Source organism: Balaenoptera ricei, chromosome 14 (genome assembly GCF_028023285.1).
Source record: "Balaenoptera ricei isolate mBalRic1 chromosome 14, mBalRic1.hap2, whole genome shotgun sequence".
Lineage (NCBI taxonomy): Eukaryota > Metazoa > Chordata > Mammalia > Artiodactyla > Balaenopteridae > Balaenoptera > Balaenoptera ricei.
The window spans coordinates 21,973,267-21,996,570 of record NC_082652.1 but is presented as its reverse complement, the minus strand read 5'-3'; the positions used below and the strand labels follow the sequence as shown (position 1 = coordinate 21,996,570).

At 58.8% G+C, this 23,304-nt stretch overlaps 1 protein-coding gene across 3 annotated transcripts in view; it reads left to right on the top strand.

Moving 5' to 3' along the window:
- Positions 1-6,635, top strand: part of NF2 (NF2, moesin-ezrin-radixin like (MERLIN) tumor suppressor) — an 85,573-nt gene extending 78,938 nt beyond the window's left edge. For all 3 annotated transcript variants that reach the window (XM_059893552.1, XM_059893553.1, XM_059893555.1), the window contains one exon: positions 3,805-6,635. In XM_059893552.1, the coding sequence (XP_059749535.1) occupies positions 3,805-3,855 (51 nt within the window). In that variant the 3' untranslated portion in view covers positions 3,856-6,635. The remainder of the gene's footprint in view (positions 1-3,804) is intronic.
- Positions 6,636-23,304: the final 16,669 nt, after the last annotated feature.

Here is a 23,304-nt window from a genome sequence, read left to right as displayed (position 1 = left end):
CTGTCTGGACCCAGGGGGAGTTTTGGACGGTGAGGGGCAGACGTGGCCACCAGTCATGCTCGGGCAGAACTCTACCCGCGTGTCCTCAGAAGGATTCAGAGAAGGTGAACCAGACTTGCCAGGTCCCAGAATGAGGCAGCAGAAGAGGCCCTGCTTGTCTGTCCGCGTTCTGAGGCCTTTCTGCTTCACCACCTACTGAAATTCGGAGTCCGCCCAGCATGGCAGCGTGGTCGTAGAGCCACGTTCTGTGCACTTGGGGAGTCCCCCCCCCCAGCACCGCCCCAGTCCTGGAGGTGCTGCCCCCCGAGCAGTGGGTCTGGGGTGATGATGGGTGTTGCTGGATCACCGAAGGGGCTGCAGGGTGGTGGGTGGCCCTCGCGGCTGACTCCGGCTCTCACCATGTGACACCGCAGGATGTGAGGCCCAGGGTGACGGGTCATCTTTGTGGTCCCTTTGCTGCGCTGTGCGGAGAGACAGGCCCGTCCCTGAGCAGGAAGACGGACCAAACGCTGACGTGGCTTGTACACCTTGGGGTAGGAGAGGGTGGCGGGAATCCAGGATGCTTGTGAGCTGATTTCCAGGAGTCTATGAAGACGACCTGCAGAGGCAGTTCCCTTTATGAAGGGCTAGCTTTGTGCCGTTTCCTCTAAGCCTTCCCCTCCTCCTTTAGGGATACCTCCTGCCTGAGACTACACGGTCAATGTGACAGTCAGTGAGCTTTCTAGAAAGAGCAGGTGGTGAGGGATCCCACAGGTGAGGGGAGGGCTGGGGTGTGGGGCGGAGCCGGGCCGGGAGCGCAGCTGGCAGTGCCTGAGGGGGAACCTCCCTGCCCCTGGGCTTGAGTCCCCACGTGGAAGAAAGAAGCCCAGGCTTCTCCCCATGGACCGTCCTCACTGCCCAGCTCCCCCACCTGCGCTCCAGCACGAGCAGGTCCTGATGCCTGAGATGAGGGACGCTGCGGAGGTGGGGCAGGCGCGCCAGTCAGCTCGTGCGGGATTATCCTCTGACGACGGGCTTCCTGTTGGAATTGGAACCACCACAAACTGTACAGAAAGGGTGAAAGGCAGGGGCGGGGCAGCCAGGTCTGCCTGTGGGCCGAGGTGGGATGCTCCAGTGCCCTTGGTGTCAGCAGCCACGTCAGCCACCTCTGTCCGGTGGCTCTGCCCTTCCCTCCAACAGCCTGGAGACCACGGTACTGCCTTCTTGCCGAGGCTGCGCGTCCAGGGTGCTCTCCTGCCTCTGCACGGCCAGTGTGCGATCTCGCGCCGCACCTCTCCTTGGGCTGGGGTGCGACTGCTGCTCTTGCGAGATAAGAGGTCAGTGTGGGCTGGGATCCAGGGCAGTGTGTTGCCCACCCGAAGAGGGCTTTGCCTCCCGACAAGCACACGCTCAAGTGACTGGAGTCTGGCGCTGCCAGAGCTGCCAAAACCCTCCACTGGCACCTCGAGGGGACAGCCAGCACGCAGCTCCGGTAGGAGGATCCAGGAATTCTTGGAGCCATCATTGTACATACGGGCAGGAGGCTCTCAGAGGCCCCCACAGCCCAGGCTCTGCACCTGGGGAAGAGGCCAGGCCTCTCGGGGGCATCTGCTCTCCCTGCCTCAGAGGCTGTGAACCCTGCCTTCGCCCTCACCCCTTCGAACCTGCCCTCTGCCCTGCTCCCCCCGGAAGGAGAGGAGCCGGAGCTGGGGGAGGGGGGACGTGACACTGCTATTAGTAACAGCAGCTGTAGCGTTTCACCGCGCGCCAGGCACGGCACCGAGCGCTCCACAGAGTTTCTGTCCCCCCGCACGTCACCCTGTGAGGAAGGGGCTGCCACCACCCCTGCTTCTCGGTGGGAACTGAGACCAGAGGGAGTCAGTGACCTGCCCAGGACCACCCAGCCGCCCAGATGGGCTTTGGGTCGGGCAGTCTGGCTGTGCCTGTGAGTGATTCAGTGTATGGAAGGAAGGGCTGCGGCAGAGCCCCCATCCCCTGCAGGTCCCCTGTACCCTGAGGAGCCAGCCTGAGGTCTCCCCGGGAGTGTGCGAGGAACCCGAGTGGAGACACGGGGTTTCACACCTTTTGATTCACGCTCCCCCAAGAGCCTTTTTGTCCCAGCGGCTCTCTGGCTCTCTTTCTTTCTTCCCATTACCATCCTTGTTCCCATTATCACAGAGCACGTAACTCCCGGCCCGTCTCCTCTGCTTGTGTTTAGGGAGAAACCCATCCTTCTAGAGGGAGTTCCTTTTCAGCAAAGAAATGAAAGCTCTCTCCATTCCCGTTGGAGCTGGGCTTTCCAAAGGGTTTCTGAAATTGGTTCCACTGAAAAAAAGAGCTCAGATGTCTCCCTGCATTTAGCTTGTTAGTCAGGAACTTCAAGGCCAAAAGATTTGGCAGGATTTAAAGAGCTGGCTCTCAAGCTGTCTCATTTTGAGTGTACTGATGCTGTGTGTCTTTGATGGTGAAGTGGTTGGTTTGGAGTCTTCTTCCCCCACCCTTTGGAGAGCCAAGCTCTCTTTGGATTCAGGGACTGCCAGAGGTCGAGGGAATGGGCCAGACCATCCAGCCTGCCCCCATGGTTTAACTCCAGAGAAAAGCAGCTCAGAGAGGTCAAGGGTGTCCACTGAGGCTACACAGCGAGCTGGTGACGGGGAATTAGCGCCTGGGCCTTCTCAGCCCCAGGTGGAGTTCTCGACTTTCCCATGCATCTCACCATTTCGTTATCATTATCACCTACATCTTATTCACTCAACAAACTGAGCTTCTGCTATGTGCAAGCACTAAGCTAAGTGGTTTGAGGGTATGAAGATGAACAGTACGCACTCTGTGTCCCCCCTCCCTGAAAACACTCCTTAGCAAAATCCCAGAGCTGGATATGGAGCACACAGTCTCACCTAAGTAACTGATTTCAGGAGTAGAGCAGGAAGCAGGGCACTGGGGGGGGGGCACCCATGCCAGATGCTTCTGTCTGGGGAGATCCTGGGAAGGGGCCTCCCGAGTTGGGGGATTGGGGTTTGGCAGCCTGGGAGGTCGCTTTATCTGCCAAACCGAGAGCTCCACCGCCGATCCTCCCTCTCCCTTCCACGTCTTGTCAAGTTTGTGCCGCTCAGGACAGCATTCCTGGGAAGGCCTCACAGTTTCTGCCCAGAGCACCGCCCCATGTGCTGCGCCCTCCCTGCCTAAACCAGCCCTACCTGGAAAGCCCGTTGCCTCCCAGTTTGTGGATGGAAACCCCCCCTCAGCTGCCAGGTCACGGGCAAGTCTGCTTTGGGGCCACCTGGGGAGCCAGGAGTGGAAAGGACGAGCTCTTCCTCACCTGACACAGGCCTGCCCTGCCTGAGGCCATGTCTCCTTGCCCCAGCAGCGTGCCCAGGGCATGAGGACTGAGACGCTTGCATTGCTGAGCTGGCCCTCGAGCCCTGGAGCGGATGAGCACCCAGGTTGGCACCAGCGCGGACAGCACACCAAGAGGCATCGTAGAGACTCCTTTGTAGACGGGGATGTGAGAATCTATTAAAATGCCCAGGGTTCCCCTGGGCCCTCTGTGAAAAGGCGACATTGATGACATTTTCCTGCTGACATGCTTCTGCCCACCAGCCATCCCTCCTGGCATGTCCTCATTTGTCACCTCCTAATTTGAGTTCCTGGGCAAATCTGGAAACTTACTTGGGATTGACCACCAGCTTCTTGAACATCTACTTGAACTGTCTTCCCTTTCACTCCCAGCCACCTTTGAGTTTAGTCCGGGAGGCAGGAGGTCATCCTGTTGTGAAAGAGCTGAAAGCCAGCCCCCCTTTCACCTTCTTCTCTGCTTCCTTGCAGCTCACCCTGCAGAGTGCCAAGTCCCGAGTGGCCTTCTTTGAAGAGCTCTAGCAGGTGACCCAGCCACCCGAGGATTGGCCACTTCTGCTCGCGGCACCGATGGAATGGGCCTGACACCGAGGGAGCCGTCCGTAGGCAGGCTGGATGGGGGCTTCCTCGGGAGCTCTGGAGCTTTTCCTGGCTGAGCGGAGAGCCCAGCCCCCTTCACGTGCAATTGCCTTGAACTATGACCCTGCAGAAGTATCTCTCTTGGGGTTCTAGTTCTCCTGACCTGAGTCTTTAAATTTTTTTGAGTATTTGTCTTTCCTTATCTAATGTGGGATTCCATGCTTCCTTCGTCCAAAGCGCCCTGGGGTGTGTGTCTTACTGTCCACTGCTGACCTCCCAGCCCTGTCTGGGAAGTGGCTGTAGGAAGTGAAGTACACAGGCCCCCTGGAGACCGGGAGGCTGGTGCCATCCCCCCCTCACCCTCTCGAGGTTCCAGAACATTCATCTCCTTCACTGGTGAGGAACTGGCACGGGAAGAAGCATGGCCGCCCAAGCCCAGGCCTACAGCAACCTGCCTGCTACACGTCATTGGAGAGCGAGCCAGGCGACGGCTCCTCGGCCTAGGCACCCCTGAGATAGCGCTCTGGCTGCCAGCTGGTGGGGAATGGGAAAGGCAGCTGTGCCTGGGGGAAGACCCGACAGAAGCTGTGATGGAGGGCTGGCTGCCAGCAGAGGGCCTGGGAGGCCAGCAGAGCTGTGTAGGAACCTGCACCCTACAGAACGCTCGCTGCCTTTCTCCTGCCACCTCAGGCCAGGGTCCAGGAGGCAGGCGGGGCCCTCTGCAACCATAGCCTCTCTTGCAGGCAGCAGGCGGGGTGGGGGGCTCCCCATCACTCTAGTCAGCACCTGGCAGCCCAGCCGTGACCGGGGTCTCTGTAGGGCTCTGAGGCCCCGACACCCAGTTCCACTGGCCCCAGTCTGCCTCGTTGATCTGAATCGTCTTTCCTCCCGGCCACACGCCAGCAAGGCCCTCCCACCCATGGCTCTACCTGGGCCTCCTTGGCTGTTGCCCTCGTCTCCTTGAGAGCCCTTCGCTTTATGTTCTCCCCTGGGCCGTGTGAGGGTGGGGATGCAGGTGACCCCTCACAGTCAGTGCTCTGCACCTGCTGACACGCGACCCCCGGCCATGCCGGGTGGCAGCAGGTCACAAAGCCACCCCACGGCCCATACTCACTCCTTGGTTTGGGGCCGCTTTCCTGCCCTTTCTTCCTCCATGGCTGGTGGTGCTGCTGTGACCCACCAGGCCATTCACATCCTTCTGATGAGGCTGCTGTGCTGAGCCGGGGATAAGTGCTAACCAGTGAGAAGATGTGTATTAAATGAAGGCGTGGGAGGGCCTGGAGATTTCCCGAGGGCAGAGGTGGCCTCTGGCAATCCTGTGTGGTTTTGAGAAACTGAGACGCTCGCAGAGATCCTGCCAAATTCCATGGTCAAGCTGACCTAGTGGTGTCCTGGGCTGGCCGCCACCTTCTTGGGTCACCTTGCACAGAGGAAGCCAGTGCTATGTGTCCCCCCGGCCCCTCAGGACATGCAGGGTGGGACTCCGAATCAGGACACTAAGCATGAATGGCTGTAGCTGGAAGGTTCCCTTGTGTCTCTCTGTCCCTCCGAGGCCTCTTCCCCTGAGACACGGTCCTGGCGGGGGTCCTCCGGCCGCGTTTGTAACGTAAGGTCTGACAGTTGTGAGGCTGTTTCCTCAGGCTCACCACCCATCCCTGACCCGCACATTTAGTCTGTAACAGTGGCTGTGGGCACAGAGCATGGTGGTCATTTATAACAATGTTGTCAGGCTTTGTTTTTTTATTATTTAACTGCTGTGTGTACGTCTGAAGTCTGGGGAATGCCGAGCCATGCAGCCACAGGGCAGCCGGCTGGAATCTGAGCTGTGGAGGGAGCCGACTCTGGAGGGCCAGCGGAGCCGGGCTCCAGCAGGGACAAGGCAGCTCTCCTTGGGGATGAGAGCTGGCAGGTACCTCCCAGAGATGAACAGGCGGAGAGGATGGCGGCCCTCAGAAATATCTTGAGCCCCAGTGGAAGAAGGAATGAAAGCAGAGCTTGGTTTTCAGGGCGTGTGCCAGTGGCCGAGGTGACTGTGTGATTTGTAAGTGAACGGGCTTAGGTCTTATTAAGTAAGGAAGCCCCTGACCTCCATTGAGAGCAGGGCCCTGCCCGGATTGTTTCGTTAGAAGTGCTCCTGATGGTCCTTGGGCAGAAGCACCGTGCTGGTAACACTCAGCGAGGCTGCGCTGGCAGCCCCTGGCGGGTCCGCACAGGGCACCTCGTTGATCTGATTGAGGCTCCACCTCAGCCCCAGCGGCTCTGCCCTGTGCTGTCCTCACAGTTATTCAGTTATTCGCGCACCCACCGGGCCCTGCTGGACAGCACCCCGCGGCATTACATAACGCTTCCTGAGTGATTGTGTTCTGTAGTCTCGGGGACAGGTTTCTCTCTCCCTTTCTTTTCTCTTTCAAATCAAAACCGCAAGTCCTGAGGCTAACAACCTGCAACTGGCTAAGCTTCGCCCGCTGACCGGGCTGGGGCCTGCAGGCCCCTGGAGGGGGCGGCCTTGGCAGGGAGATGGCCTCTCCCAGCCGCCCGGGGGCCAGGCTGGCCCCTCTGGGCTTCCAGGGAAGCTCCATCCACCCGTTTTCAAAGACGTCAAACCACCCTTCTTCCTATGGGGCCTCCTGTCAGGGCCAGACCAGGGAAGGCTATTTTCTATTCTGGGGGATTGTTGTAATTTAAATGATTGTTTTAATAAAAATTCTAAGTTGTAAAAAGTTCGTCTTGGGCTCCCTCAGTTTGCTTGTTGCTCTGGCCATTGAAGTGGTGACTGGGGCTGGGGGGTGGCGGCTCCCTGATGTCCGGGACCTCAGCTCAGCCCCACGTCTTTGGTGATGAAAGGGTCCCCTTTTCTGGGCTGACGACAGCACCCCGACTGTGCCTTCACCAGGGCACCCCTCATGCTTCCCGTGAGGCAGGCCCTGTACTGGGTCCCAGTCTCTCCATGTCCTTCCCACACCCCTCGCCTGTCCTCAATTCTAGACCTGAAAACTAGGGCGCCGCACTGGGCAATCGCTCCAGGCACTCCCGCTCTGGAAGGGGGGCTGGGCAGCATGCAGAGCCACTGGGGGCCCAGGCACAGCCTGCAGGACAGATGAGGCCCCGCTGTGGTCACAGGGCCACGTGCCATTCACACTTGGAGTTGGGAACTACCACTGCAGAGCTTTGGGGTTTTTTTGCTGGTTTTATTGTTTTAGTCAACAAAAGTCCTTTATTAAGACCAAAACTACTATAGGATAATTCTATCCCAAATCACGCAGCCTAAAATAGAGACTCAGGTGGCACAATGTGTTCTCAGGACTTCTGAGGGTCCACAGGGCTGCCTATCAAAGTACACCAAATTTTCCAAGAGTTTGAGTAAAATATAACTAGCTTTTTATATATTTTGGAAAGATATGAAGTTGTAAAACTAGAGAATTTTGAAGTTTTAAAACAATGTTTTGTTTTAAATGTATAGAATTAGTAACTAATTCAACTTTTTGTTAGATGAATAATATGAAACTGCTGCGTTTATTATTTTTTTCAGTTGAAGTATTGTTGATTTACCATGTTGTGTTAGTTTCAGGTGTGCAGAAACTGCTGCATTTCTTAAATGTAGATTATGTTATTTTCAGTGATTGGAAATAGTTTTATTTCCTACGTAGTCCAAGTTAGAGAAAATACTGTGTAAATACTGGTCATTTGAAGCTGTCCAGACAATATTTTTACCTGACTTTTTTTTAAAAAGCCAACTCCTGACCCCCAAAAGATAGTAAGGCTCTCACAGATCCCAAGGGCTCCATTCAGTGGGGTTAGAATTAATAATACTGATATTTGGGTATTGGGGAGACAGGTTGAATTCTCCTCTGCTTTTTTTGGTTTGTTTTTAGTTTGTTTTGACCGTGCTGTAAACCCAAAGCTGCAGACCGGACCTGGGTATTTAATTGTGGCATTTGCAGCCCAGCCCCATGGGGTCCCTTAGTGGCATTCCTGCCAGCACTTCATCCTTTTCTGTCGTCCTTGCCTGAGCTGAGCACCTGGCAGACGTCCCCAGGGCTGCCCACCCCAGAAGCCTTCGCTTTGGAGGAGCGGGTCAGGAGCCACCCACGTATAACAACGAGTTGGCAGCCGGACTCTGGGGGGAAAGGTATCGGTGAGAAGATTGCTGCAACCATGTCTAATCTAATCTCTTGAGCGTCTGGAGAAGAGAGTCGAGCCGTCTGTGTGTTCTCCGTCTCCGTCTCAGACAGCCCAGGCAGCTGAGAGAGGCCAAGGGCTCCTCTCCCCTCCCGGGCCGCGGCGGGACTCCCTGGCAGCCTGTCATTACTGCATTAGAGCAGGATGCTGCGGCCACAGTCCCCGCGCTGGTAGGGAGTCCAGAGCTCGCTTACACGGAGAAGGCTCAGGGCCGTTCAGCACTGCCAGGACCTGAGCTGTGACTCAGAGGAACCCCCACCGGGTCCCCTCCCAGTTCCCACTTGATGCCCATTTCCCACTGGGGTAGTAGCCCCAGAATAGCACCTGGCATGTTGCCTCTGAGCCAAAGAAATCAAGACATCTCCTGCAGAGGTCCGCAGCCGGAGCTGCACGCTTGCTCTGTGCCTCCTGGCTCCCCCTCTGTAACGAGGGTTGGCAGTGACGCCTCTGGGTACCTCTGAGATGTTGTCAGGATAACATGAAGAACAGACACAAAAAACACTCAGATTTCTAAGGAAAATGAGATGAGGATGTGTAGCAGTACCACAGTTATTTACAAGTAACAGAAGCAGGACACACAAAGAAACATGAAATCTTTTCTTTACACCCAGCCATGCAGAGGGCTAAGGAAACCACACAGCTGAGGGGCTCAGGGCCCCCAACTTGGAACTCAGAAAGACCTGGTTTCAGTCACTTAGCGGCCATGTGGTCTAGGCAAGTTACCTAAGTTTTGGGCACTGCAATCTCTTCATCTAAAAGGGGAGTTTTATAGGGTTTTGTGGGGATCGATCATGCCTGGGAATCTCTAAGCCTAGTGCCACAAGGGGAAGGTGACTCTTTCTCTGGATGCTTCCTTTGGAGGGGTGGGGGGCTTACAGGAGGAAGCAGAAAAAAGAGCAAGTGGACACCCAGAGGAAGCCCCAGGTCAAGAGGGACGAGGCCCACCTGTGGCCCCCACATGGGCCCCATCCCTCCACCTGTACCAGGAGCTTAATTACCTGCATCTGGCCTATTTGTCCTCACTGTGTTTGCCCAGTGCCAGCTGCAAAGCCCAGGAGATGATAGATAACCCAGGCTGGGGCTGCCTGGAAAGGATGTTCTGGCTTTGTCACATTAATACCTGCTGCTCAGGTCAATAATTTACTGGAGGCTCAGGGTGGGAGAGTGGCTGGGTGGGCAGCCCTTGGCCCTGCAGCCGGAGCAGCTCCCTGAGCCCGTGGGCACCTGGACCATAAAAACCCACTGCAGACGCCGGGGGTTGGGGCCGGGGTTGGGGGGGGTGGCGACAGGCACGGCGGTGACCTAATTTTCTCTTATCAGGCATAAGGAAGAAGTCCCCATGGAATCTTGCCCATTTTCAATATAAATAATGTAATTCCCCCGCCTGCCTGCTCAGGGAGGAAGGGGCAGCCTTTGATCCAAAGGAATTAAGTCAGTAAACGAAAGCGAAGAAGGCTGCGGAGGTGTCTCCTTGTAGGCACCTGCTGTGCCATTTACCCGAGAGTGGATTGGAGTTAAATCCAGAACGAGTGAAGTGGACTGGTGGGGACAGCCTCTCTGCTGCCCACCCTCCCCCTGGAGCTCCCTTCATCCAGAGACACCTTCCAGTCCCCCCACCCCCCCCAGCAACAGCCCAGCGTGGCCCTGCATAGTTTCCAGGGGAGGGTGATTCCGAGGGAAATGCGTGTGCAGAATTGGAGTGGTCTGGGATTGTCTGGGCTGGAGAAGGGCTCCCCTCCATGGGAGGAAGGGGCCCGTGGCTGGCAGAGCCACCCAGACTGATTGTCCCACCCTGGCCTGTCGGGGTCCAGCCTGCGCTTCAGGAGAGCAGCTCCCTGCTTCCAGCCGTGTGGCCTTGAGAAGGTCCCTTCCGCTCTTGTCCTCGGCTGTAGGTCAAGTTTGGACCAGAGGAACCCAGACCCCTTCCAGTTCCAGCCATCTACGAATGTCATATTTCTAAAAGAATTCCTCAGGCTGGTCTGTTTCACCCTCCAGGGAGCCGAAAAAAGACAGACCCGGGATACCACAGGGACAGCCCGCGGCGCAGCGGGTCTTGAACCAGGCACCCTGCAGGGCCAGCCAGCCTCACCCCATCCTCTCTCCCAGCTCCAGTCTCCTCTGGCACAAACTGGGGAGTGGCAGTTCTGGTGCCAGCCCCCGAGTTAATGTGAAGGGCAGTGGGCACCATTGCAGGGGACTGGCACTGCCACCTGGGCTTCCCCGCAGCCTCCTGCCCGGCAGCAGGTCCAGCTCCTGACAGCCCAGGTGGTGGCTGGGGCAGCTGAGTGCGCGTCGGCCAGGCCTGCTGTGACAGGTGCTCTGCTCTAAAACCCACGGGGACCCCGCCTTCTTTGTCCACGCCCACACCCCTCCCCCAGCCTTCCGCTCCCAGCCGAGATCCTGAGGCAGAATCTATTAAGTCCTTCATATTAGCCGGCAAAGGGGGAAACAGCCCTCTTTCATCTTAACTGGAGTGAATTTGCATTAACACCTGGGGAGTTCTGTTTGCCTTGAGAAAGCACATTACTATTCTGAGCTGCACACGCGGCGAAGTATCCGTACAGCTTTTTCTCCTCCCCCCCTTTTTTCCCCTGGAAAGGGGAGAGTGGCTGGGGATGCCAAGGCTCCCCGCTCCACGTAGGAAGGTCCCCGGAAACGCGAGAAGGGGGAGCAGGGAGCAGCTCTCAGGGGGCGCAGGCGTGCTCCCCTTGAGGTGCATTCATGAGCTGTGCCCCCCCCCGCTCCCCCCTCCAGGAAGCCGTTAGGCTCCAGGGGTCGCCCCCACCCCAGTGCCCTCATTTGCCAAGCTCTGCTGTAACCAGTTCGTACTGGGCGTCGGGTAGAGAGGCCCAGCAAGGCAGCAGTCTGGGAGCCGGAGCCCCACCCCGAGGTATCCTTCGTCAGGGAAGGGGGCCGGGTGATGCGGATAACTCAGGGGTGGCTCCCGCTGGGCGGAGGGGCCCCCGGCAGTGACGACGACGTGGAAGTCACAGCGTTCCATGTGGGTCTGACCCTCCGGTGGCAGAACCGGCGCCAGCCCACTCTCCCGTCCTGTCACGGAGGCAACTTAAGAGTGTTCGCACCCAGGAACTATGGGGTCTAGGCGGGGGGTGGTTGGGCATGGTTATCAGGTCTCAGACCTGGAGATGGAGGATCTAAAAGGAGAGAAAAGGGAGGAGGGCAGGGGAGGGAACGGTGCACAGGGAAACGCCCCCCCTCCGCCCCTCGTGCTTTCCTGTCCTCCAGGAGGCCCAGCTCCTCCTCCCAAACCTGGAGAGGATGTGCGCCCCCGTCTCCCCCACTCTGGCTCCCATGGGCCGGGAAGCTGAGGGGGGCTGAGAGTCCCATGATGAACAGGGGAAAAGCAACACCCCCTGACCCCAGGCCACCCCCACCCCACCTCCCGCCTCCTGGCGATCCCAGGCGATGGGGAGGGGAGGAGGATGTAGGGCAGACGGGGGGTGGGGGGGCCAGGCCCCATCCCCTCTGGGTTGGGGAGCAGGGCAGAGAGAGGGTCCCACGAGGACCGGGGGTGGCACCTCAGGGCTGGTGGGGGACAGTGCTGCTCGGAGGAGAGGGCTTGGCCTTTCGAGCTCCACATTCCTCTTCCGCAGGATCGATTCAGTTCCCAGCCCACCACAGGGTCATCATGGGTAGCAGGTTCTGAGCCAGCACCTGCCACAGCGAGAGTTTATTAAACAAGGCCTGCCGCTGTGTGGTTATAGCTCTTCACTATTAGCTCGTCCTAATTCAGGTATCAAAGGAGACAGCTCAGGGCAGCAGGGGCTGTTGTGGGCAGGGAGGGCTTCTCCCACAGCTCTGCTCCCACTCCTGAGCCCTGGGCAGCTGTGCCCCTCTCCAGACCACCCTGAACTGCCCCCCTCCCATGAAGAGAGGGGCAGGGTGTGACCAGCCACAGAGAACCCTCCCTGCCCTGAAGCTGGGGCCCTCACGGGTTGACAGCAGGAGAGGGGCTGGTGGTTGCAAATATCCTTGAGTGGGTGACAGCTGCAGCTGCCTGGGCACAGCCTTTGGGACTTGGGGGAGCCTGGAGGGTCTGGGAGCCCTGGGCCAGCATCAGCATTCCATGGGCATCTCTGGCCCCTCCGGCAGACTGCCCGCCCCCACCCAAGACTGGGTCCATGCCAGGTGCCACATCTACTCTCTTCAGTGACATTTACCAGCTGGGAAGTGGCCACCGAGACATGAAATCAGGGCCGGCCTGGGGCGGGCCCACTTCATTAGAGCCGGCTCTGCTCCACTGGGTAGGTCGGCACAAGCCAAGCACAGCCCCGCCTCCCCAGCCCTCCAGCTCCTCCCAGCCGGTCCAGCCCCACTGCCTGGGTCAGGGGAGCAGGCCCGGCCCACCCCCCCGCCCCAGCACTGACCCTGTCTGCTCTGGCCAGGCCCCGAGGAAGATGAGATTTACTACAACAGTGATCCGTGTTGGCCTTGGCACACCTGGCCTGTCTCTAATCCTCAGCCGTCCCAGCAGGGACACGTTCACCACCCTACACACCATGCCCAGTTCATGGCAGCAGCTCCTGCTTCGGTCCTGGCTGCGTCTTGAGGCCGCATGAGAGCCCTGTGCTGTCACCATCGCTCCCCTGTGGGACAGGAGGAGAGTGAGGCTCGGAGAGGCCACGTGACTTGGAGCTGGGGTGCAAACCCCGTTCTACCTCCGCCTGGGCTGTTCTGCTCAGCTTCCCAGGAGAGGCTCTCCCTTGGGCCCAGCCCAGAGGCGGGTGGGACAGAAGTCCTGCCCTCATGTGACCTGGGTGTGGCCACCGGCCCCTGAGGGGGCTCAGCAGGGGGACAAGCCCCAGGGGCAGGAACGGTTTGGGAGGGGCTGTCGGGTTGGGGCTGGATTCTGGGAGGGGGGTCCTGGTGCTGGCCCTCACCCCCACAGCAGGGGAGGAGCTGGGGATGCAGGGTTGAGCTCGGTGCTGTTGGGGGGCACGGGTTCTTTCACGAGCCCCCCCGCCAGGCTCTCCTCGTTGAGCCTGTCCCTGGGCCGCGGTGTAGCCCTGGCCACATGGAGTGAGTGCAGGTCTGAGGCGCAGATGTGGGCGCCTCCCTCCTCCTCCTCCCAGCTGGGGGGCCTAGGCAAGTCAGGTCACCCCTCTGAGCTCCAGTTTTCGAAGCTGGAAAACAGGGTCACCGATGTCTGCCTTGGATGACTAAATGAGAACGCACTTTAAGTGCAGACTGTGCCTGGCACCGAGGGTGCCATCGCTGCCAGGGAGCACACGCCACAGCGGAATGCTGTCTGCCGCATTCCCAGTATCTAGCATGAGGGATGCAAAACCCAGTCCTGTAACTTCCAGGGTGCATGGGGCAAGCATGTGGCCGAAGCCTTCTTGTCTGATTCCCTGGCGCCCAGCACAGAGCCTGGCCCAGAGTGGGTGCTCAGTACTTAACTGCTGGGTGAATGGGTCTCAGGCACCCCCATCTGTGAAATGAAGATCTTTTCTTTTTTCAAATATTTATTTATTTATTTAGGCTGCGCTGGGTCTTAGTTGCAGCATGCAAACTCTTAGCTGCTACATGCATGCGGGATCTAGTTCCCCAACCAGGGATTGCACCCAGGACCCCTGTATTGGGAGTGTGGAGTCTTACCCACTGGATCACCAGGAAAGTCCCTAGAATGAGGCTCTTAATGCCCAAGGATCTCGCCCCACTCCCTAGGCCGTTGTGCAATTCAGGTGAAATGATGGCTCAGAAAGCATTTGTTTTGATAATTAATATGCTGAGGAGGAGGGGGAGGGAGGCAGTGACCTCCCAGCAAACCGGGTGAGGGCTGGGAGAGTCCAGGCCACGATGTCCCCCGGCCAGCTGGTTGGGTCAACTGAGCTGTACTTACTGTGGGGCCTGGTCGTCACTCAGCCACCCCCAGCCCCAGCCCTTCTGTCCCAGAGGAGCATCCATCAACGTCTCCTTCACCCTGATGGCCCAGACAGTTAGCCAGTTCTGCCTGAATCTGATGGCCCTGCCACTCAAAGCCACCACCACTGCTTTGCCCCTCCTCCGCCAGGGGCCGGGCTGGGGGTCGGGGGTAGGACTGGGGGGTGCGAGGCAAGCACGGTGCCTCATCTCTGTGAATCCTCTCCTCTTCTGGGTCAGGGGGCACTGCTGTGTCCCCATTTTACAGATGAGGACATTGCCTCCCAGAGGCCAGAGACTTGCCCAAGGTCATACAAGTGAGGCCCGGAGCTGTCACTCAAATGCAGATTGGTCTGGCTCCAGGGTCCCCACTTTTTACTTCTGCCGCCCTTATCCAGGCCTCAGTCTCCCCAGTGCTAAGAGAGCTGCAGACTTCCTGCAGGCTCCAGCCCCGCCAAGCCTGCTCACCCCATCCCAGCATCCCAGGGACAGCGTGATGGATGAGGGTCCCGTGGAGGAGCAGGTGCAACACGCCCACACACCCGCGGGCTGACCGTTGGGTGATGGATCTCTTCCTCCTCTCCCCTCCCCAGGGGCTCGGCTCCATCTGGTCAGGCACCGCGCCAGCCTGATGGATGGGCCGCCCACCGGGCCACCCTCGCTGTGGCTGCCACCCGCATCCTCGTAGCTGTGCTCCAGGGTCAGGAGGGCAGCTCCGCAGCCCCTCATTCAGTCATTCAACAAACACATGTTTATCAAGGGCCTACTATGTGCTGGAACACAGAGCAGGCAAGACAGATTAGGAAACCAGTTGTCACCCTCCAGTGTAACAAGTGTGGTCACAGGGCAAATAGAGGGCAGTTGTGAAAGCCAGAGGAGGCCTCTGACCCGAGGGACCAGGGTGATGGGTCTGACTAGGGCAGAAGGAGCAACTTGTACAAAGGGCCAGAAGTGAGAAAAGCAAGGGATGGTCCCACAGCTGTGACAGGTTCAGAATGACAGGCGTGGTGACGGGATGGGGCGGGGGCCCAGGGAGGCTGGGGACTGGGGCGAGGCCAGCTTGGACTCGCCTCTGGATGAGGGGGAGCCAGAGCCAGGTTGGCGCTTCAAAAAGACCCCCCTGCTCCTGGGGGAGGGCGGCCTGCCGAGGGTCTGTAGAAATTCAGGAGCAGAAGCAGGCCCTGGCAGGTGGGACTGGAGGGGGCAGCAAAGGGGAGGGAGTGAAAGATTCTGGAGCCAAGAGTGGTCAGTGGCAGAAGCCAGGGGGGTGATCGCGTTAGCTCCATTTTATAGATGAGGAAACCAAGCCTTGGAGACGGGACAGGACCTGCCCAAGGTCACACAGAGAGGGAGAAGCAGAGCTGGGCTGGGGGCGAGGTTGTGTGGGAGCCACTGGCCCCTTGAGCCCTGGCATCTGAGCCTCGACCCCAGCCTCAGCCTGGCTTGGTGAGGGAGTCCGAGGGCAGCCCCCACTGGCACGGACACCAACTTATTCAGGGAGGCAGCTGTCCCCTTCGTGCTGCCACGGACAGGAGCCAGGCAAGAAATATCGCATCATTAAAATGACAAATCCCTTCACTAACTGAACTGGAAGGCCTGCCTCCCTGCCTCATATCCCTCAGCCCCCTCCTCCCCCACCCTGGGCTCATCACCCCTCCCAGACCGGCAGGAGAGCATGGCAGGACCACTGCCTCGCCCCTGAGATGACCTTGGGTCTCCAGCCCTCCAGCAGGGACCCGGGAGGAGGGGTCCTCTCCATTCTACAAGTGGGGAAATAGAGGCTCGGAGAGGGGACGAGACCCTCCAGCAGGGGCTCCCTCCTCTGCAAGGGTCCCGGCTGTCAGCCCCCCCGCCCCCCCCGACTTAACAGCAGGGGCTCCCCAGGTGACCTCAAAGGCCACATCCAACCCTGGGGTTCTGCTCAGAAGAACAAGTCCAAAGTAAGAGTCACATTCCAGAGTGCTGCCATGATCTGCTGCAGAGCCTTTCCCATCTCTCACCTTGGGGGGTGCACTTTCTTGTCTGAGCCCCATCTTGTGAGGAGGATGGGGCACGGGTGGTTCTCCTGGATTTACAGGCAGGAATCCTGGGGGCCTTAGGCAGGCTGCTGCCCTCAGTTTCCCCATTTGACAATTCCTTTGGACCAAAGCTGAGGCCGAATTGTGCGGGGCCTGGTGGGTGCTGAGTGAACACCTGTCTCTCCCCACGCCCACCTGTGTACTCCCACACCTCATCCATGCTTGCGTGTCCAGAGAGGCCCACACGTGCAAAGTGCATTGCACACCCAGACGCGTGTGATGTGGGCCCCAGCCCTGGCTTCTAGGGGGCCAGGTGCTCAGACCCCTGCACGTGCCTATCCACCCTGGCACACACATGTGCACACACACCTGGCTACAGACGCACATGCGCAGGCCCACATCCCTCATGCGTCCAGCAGACCTGTCCACGTACATCTATGTCACGTACCCACAGCTGTCGGGAGCCCCACGTGGAGTCCGGGCTCCTCTGGGGAGCGGGGCAGGTGAACAGATGCCGGGAGATGCCGCCTGGCTCCACAGGCAGCCTGGTTCCCAGAATGACCCCCCCACTCCCCAGCCCTCCTCCAGGCCCAGCCAGCAAGGACGCGCCGTCCGTCCGCCCAGTGTCCTGGTCTCCTTGGATGCAGACAGATCCCACGGAGGTGTCTGGCGCATCCTGACTCGGCCGCAGCAACTGCACCAGCCCTCCCGGCCCCCTTCCCTGTGCCCAGCGCTGTCCTGCCCGTCCTTCCCCACCTGCTGGGCAGCGGCACCAGCCCCTCGCGCCCCACCCTCCCGGGGTGGAGAGGCGCCTTCTTTCAGGAATCACCATGAGGGGTCTCCCAAGCCCTCCCACCTGACCTTGGGCAGGTCCTGCCTCCTTCAAGACCTCAGTTTTCCCCTCTGGAAAATTGGAGGGAGGTTGAACTAGACATTTGCCAAGGTCTTGTACATCTCTGGCTGTGCAATTCTCCCAAAGGCCAGGAGAGGGAAGGTGGGGGAGGGGGTCGGGGGAGACACAGGGAGGAGGAAGCAGACTTTTAGGGATAACCCCTCCTGGCCCAGCACCAGGCCTAACAGGGTTGGGAGTGGGAGCGCCCCTGAGTCCGGGGGCTGTGCGTGGAGCATTCTCTCAGGTAATCCTCCCTGCAACCTCCGAGTGGGTGCTTCATTGCCATTTTACAGAGGAGGAAACTGAGGCCTGGAGAGATGCCAGGAGGAGCCAAGGGCCCCCCAGCTCTCTGCACTTCCCCACACCGAGGGCCACAGTGTGAGAGTCAGGCGGGAGACAACTCCCTCCGCACTCCCTGTCCTGCCTGAGGTCAGGGAGGGTGGCATTCCGGGAATGGCTTTCTCCAGAGCCAGGCGCCTCCCCACTGCCCGCTCCGCTCCTGGCTCTGAGCCCACCCCTCGGCACTGCCCATCCATCTGCTGTCGCTTCCTGGCAGGGCCACTGAGCCATACATCACCCAACGAAGAAGCCTGAGGCAGCCTGGCCAGGCAGGTGGGCTGGCGCTCGCCCTGGAGGGACCCACCCTGGTGCTGATGGTGGGGTTTCAGGCACTGACTCTTGCCTGTGAACAGGGAGCTGCAGCCAGCAGAGGAGGGGTCTCCTTGGAGTCCCAAAGCCCACCCCAGAGGTAGCCGATTCCAGTGGGAGGAGCACGAAAGTGGCAGCTGGAGGCCATGGGGTGACCCGAAAGGGAGTGTGGGTCAGGCTGATGGCCGTGCAAGTGGAGGGAACCAAGGTGGAGCACTTGGCAGGAGGATGGAGATTTTTATCTCCCCAGCCCCCATCTGCCGAGTAATTTGCTGATGTAGGTCGCTGGGGCACTGCTCCTTATGGAACCATGCTGGGGGGTGGGGAGCCAGAGGGAAGGCTCACAGTTGGGGGGTCTCAGTCACCACCCCACCCCACGTCAGCCTCCTGCCCCCCTCAACCTGCACAACACACCCCCACACAACCTGCCCTCACCTCCCAGGGCTGCCTCAGTAGGGAGCCTCCAACTTTGCATTCATTCATTCATTTATTCATTCATTCAACAACTATGTATGAGCATCTGCTCTATGTCACAACACTAGGGATGCAGCCGTGAACAAAATCCAGCAACAGGCAAGAAAAGAAAGTCCACGGTGTGTTACGTTGTGGTAAATGCAAGCCAGGACAATAAAGCAGGGCAGTGGGAGAATAGGTGTGGTTTGTCTTTGTGTTTTGCTTTGTTTTTTTAAGCAAGTGTGTGGCCAAGGAAAGCCCATCAGGAAGGTGACTTTTGAGTAAAGACCTGAAGGAGTGAGCGATGAAGATGTCTAGGGGGAGAGCATTTCTAGCAGACAACACAGCAAGTGCAAAGGCCCTGGGGCAGGAGTGTGCCTGGCACTCTGCCAGGTGAGGCAGCTGGAGCAGGTAAGCAAGGGGAAGAGTTGAGGGCAGAGAGGTGAGGAGAGAGGTACATTGTGCTCCTTTGGAAGAAGGTGGAGGGAACCACGCCTAGGTTAGGAAAGTGACCAGTGGTAGTTTAGCGGACCAATGGGAGGGCCTAACATTGGACAGAGGCCCTCTGTCCATGGTCTGTCTGTCCTCCCTCCCTCCCTTTTCTTTTTTCTTTTTTTCCCTTCATTTCCTTAATTAATCCAGCAAATGTTTATTGAGTGCCAGAAATCGTTGTAGCCTCTTGTGAACTCAATCCAAAGGATTCTCCACCCTGCCCCCCTGACAAGACACCTCACAACGTCTGCCCCACATGCCTGGGGTGGGGCTGGACCCCCCTCCGCCCCTCTCCATGCTCCAGATGTCAGCCCGTGTGTCCCTCACACAGGTGCAGAATGGCAGCGATGTGTGTGCAGAAAAGCCACCAAATGCCGGTTTCCAGGGCTGGTGAGTCTCAGACACACATATGAGGCCAGCGTGGAGCACACACAGGCTGTCCCCTCCCCTCCCTAGGCCTCAGTTTCCCCATCTGGGAACTGAACAGGGAGAGAGGACCTAAGACCTCTTTCTGATTCCCCAGAGCCCTGGGAGCACAGGGAGGGGCTGGGCTTGAGGGAGCCCCTCTACCCCGTTTTATAGGGAACTGAGCTTTGAACTTATAGGTCCCCTCGTGTCGTGCTCGCCAAGGCCTCCTCCTCTCCTCTCGACACGATGGAACCCCAGGTCTGAGAGGGGCATGTGTAGACCCTGGCTGCCCCCGCCCCACTCAGCTGCCCCAGGAGCCCTGCTTGGAAGGAGCGGCAGAAGAGCAGGAGGTCCCAGTGGTGACCCAACGCCAGCCAGGGAAGGGCGCCCCCACCTGCTGCTCCCTGCCCCTGGCCCTGCATGGCCCCCCAGTTCACCCTGGCCCTCCATAGCTCTGCTAATTACATAGCCATAAAGCACAAATCTCTAACAATCCAATTAGTAACGCCATTACTGCTCTGTCCAGGATTAAAATTACCAATTAAACTGCTGTCGATTTTATCATCACTTAGGCTCAACACGACCAGGGCACTTCAGGCCACAGAGGCCCATTAGCGGCCCCTTGAGTGGGGTCTGACCAGGGCCAGGGCTGGGGGCCTAACTCAGCAGCTCAGAAGGAAGTCCCTCCACCCACCACCCCTGGCGTCCTAGTGCGCTGTCCCCAACATCAGGGACTCCAAAAGATCATAGCCCTGTTCCCTACGGAATCGGAAGCGGGCAGGGGAGGAGGGACTTCGGCAAAACCAGCCTCTACCTGGGCAGCGCCTCCAGTCTGGACCTCCCCCACGTTCCCCTCGTCAGACTCACTGTTTCATGGCCCCGTGTTTCAGTGCCAGGCCAACCTGCACAGCTGAGTCCCAGGACTAGGGGCCGTAAGCACTCATCTGAAAGCCTGGCCCCCACATCCCCTGCCCCCTCTCTCTGCTACCACAGTGCCCTCTGCCCACAGCCTCGAGGTGCCATCCTTACACGCTATCCCCACTGTGCTGGGGGCACCACTCTGATGAGCTACTCACAGGTCAGCACTGTCCATCTCCCAGGTGACAAGCAGGTGCTCCTTTGGGGGGCCCTCAGTGCCTTGTCTCAGCACAGGGGAGATCTTGGAGCACAAAGCCAGAGGCCAGGGAATAAGCAAGTGCTTGCCCTGCCTGGTGGTGGGGGGAGTGAGCTCCCCGTCCCTGGAGGTGTGCAAACACAAGCAGCACCCAGGCCGCATGGTGGCAGGTGGAGGCAGAAGCTCACACATGGAGAAAGGTAAATGTTGGGCTGGATGATTGAAGCCAGGTAAGTAATTTGCTTCTCCTGAGAAAGAATTTGAGATGTCAGGATCTGAGAACCCCCTTGGGAGGGCCAGAGGGTTCAGTTGTCTGATCTCCAGCCCTTGCCCTGGAGGTGCTTCCACAACAGGGGAGGGGCAGGGGCAGGGGAGGGGGCGGGAGGGAAAGGCCCGGGGAAGTTGGAAACAGGGAGGTAGGCACCAGCCTGAGAACTCAGCCTGGTGTGCTAAAGGCTGCCGGTCCCCGGCATCACAAGGACCCCTCTGAGACACCACAGGAGCAGTGACGGTGAACGTTTGTGCTCTGCCCTGGACCCCGGGCTCAGTGCCTTCCCTGTCATCCTCCTCCTGTGCTCATCCTGAGAAATGGGTACACTTATTCCCAGGTGAGGCACCAAGACTCTGAAGTCCAACAACTTGCCCAAGGTCACACTGTTTCTCTGTCAGGTCTGATCCCAGAGGACATGCCGTGTGCCAGATGAGGCTGCAGAGCCCACCCGCAAGGTCTGCACATTTCAGCACCTGTGCAGCTCCTTGTTCAAATGGAAGTTTATGCACAAGCTCTTTATGTCACACAAAGAAATGCAGAGAGGAGAGGTCCCACTCCAGAGATGGCCAGAGCCTGCAAGGAGAGGCAACCTCCTCCCACCCCCACCCTTGGCCGATGCCCGGGCCAGCAGGACTTGGGGCCTCTTCTGGAGGAGCGGCTGCCCTGGGCAAATCGGTCAAGCATCTCATCAGAGGCGACAGACTGAGGCAGGGATCTGGGAGCCCAGAGCAATTAGGAGCTGCCTCGCGCCTGTCTCCTGCCAGCTGCCACAGCTGTCACTCAGGAAGTGGGCCTGGAGCAGGGGCTGGGCCCCTGATGCCCCAGCCAGTCAGCAGCCTGCCCAAAGGGGGAGACCGAGGCCCAAACGGGACCAGGGGCAGGGATCACTGTCATTTCCTGGGTGGGACACCACCAAGTTCTTCTCGCCCCTGCCCAGACTCAGTTTCCCCGACCAAGCCTTCTTCCCTGGAGCAGTAGTTCTAACCCTTGGAAGCTCCTGGGAAGCTTTTTAAAAGTGCCCTTGCCCAGGCCGCAGCCAAGCCGACTCTCTGGGGTGGGGGGGCCTGGGTGAGTGCCTGTGTCTGTCTCTCCCAGGCCAGGTTTTTTGCACTTATTGACATCAAACCCTGCCCCGAGGACTAGAAGCTTCTCTGCTCCTATGGCCATGCCTCCCTCTGCCTTCCAGACCATTTCTGGGCTCAGGGTAGTGTGAGAGCCAGAAAGGGAGGCTCTAAAGGTCCAGCCTCTCAGCAACGTGTCCCAGCACTGTGTGTGCCAGGGACAGAGGTACCAGGCACTGTCACCTTTGTCATCTCATCAGATCCCAGCAACCCTGGTTGGGTAGTGGCAGCGTCAACCCTATCTTACAGAGGAGGAAACTGAGGCAGGACTGGGTGTCACACCCAGGGCACAGAACTGGTAACAGCAGCCAGGTTTCATCCCAGCCACAATGGACTCCAAGTTCAGTGCCCTTTTCCTACCACCAAGCTGATTCTCAAGGAGTAACAAATTCAAGGACTTGTCCCTTTCACCCTGTTTCCCTCTAATGGACTCTGCCTCCTGCTCTGTCCTGTCTACCCCTGTCACCTGTGGCAGCTGGGCATCTAAGGGCTCAGAGAGGGTGCTCAGGGCAAGGCAAGATCAGAGCAGACAGGGGCCTCTGGGTCCTGGCCCGCACCCCTCACGGCTGGGTCTGCCTCTGCGGGTCTATAAATTCCATTATTCATCAAGTGACTGTGTGAGTTTTCCCGGACGATGAATATTTTATTCATCTCCACACACTGTCCCCAGCGGGTTCTTGGAACAATATTGTTCCCTAGCCAAGGAGCAGAGGCCAGAGCCTCTGCCCTCCCTGGATGTGCCCTTCCCCCACCAGCACCTCCCTGCCTCCCCCAGCAGTCCCCAAGTTTGGGCAGGGCTGCGGTCAGCAGCCCCGGCAAAACCTTGAGCTTGGTGCTTGCCCTCCCTCCATTTTGATATCCTCTTCCGGATAATGGGTTCATGTACTGCCTGTCAGGCCCTCCCGGATCCTTCCACAACTTTACCCGGTATGGCTTGGCCCTGGGCTCTGCCAGTAGCTCTCCCTGGTGCTGAATGTGGGTGGTGACAGGATGCTGGGGAACATGCTGGTTTTGAGAGGAGAGGGCTCCAGTCTCTGGCAGGGAGGCAGCCAGCCTCTGGACAGGGTAGTCCCCACTTCTCTCCTCTTGCCTCCCTACACTTGGTGGATTCTCCCAGAGTCACAGATGGGTCACCTCTCCCCGGGTTTCCAGCACCCTGAGCCAAGGACTAGTGGGGGAAGTCTGTGGAGACCCCTCTCTGGAGGGCCCACGAGTCTCCTGGTGGCACCCCAGGGAGTGCAGTGTGATGGCAGCGGCACCTTCCCCAGATGGGGGAGTGACAGACATAATTCACACCCTGTGATCTCACCATCTGCTCCCCTGTGACGTGCAGAGGAGAGGACGGGGCTGCAACGCCGAAGGGCGGGTGGGCTGGTGTGTGATCCTTCATTCATCCATTCATTCTCTCATTCATTCTTTCAGCAGATGTTCATCCAGCCCCTGCCACTTTCCCAAGCCCAGCCCAGTCCTGTGCCAGGCACTCGGACCTGGGGGGTGTGGACCCGGACCCTGGCCTCCAGAGCTGAGTGGGGTCCTCGCACACCTCTGAGCTTTTGCCCACCCTTGCTCCTCCTCCTGGAGTTCCCTTGACTCACAGTAAGAGCCACCATGTTCCGTGCCTGAGCACTTCGCGTGCAGGAACTAAGCATTCACTCTGGGGGCTGGCTGTGTTCCTATTTAACAGGTGAGTAAACTGAGGTTCAGAGACACCCAAAGGCACATGTCCAGCTCTGGGTTCTCCATGCAGAACTCTTACTGCTCATGGCACTGCCTCCTCAACCGAAAGCCCTGTTTCCATGTCCTTCCTCTGTAAAAACTGCCCCCCCCCCCGCCACCTGCCCTTCAGCAGGCAATGAGCTTCGGCCTTAGCCATGCTGCCCAGCCCTCTGGTGCTTGCTCTGTGAGCCCCAGGT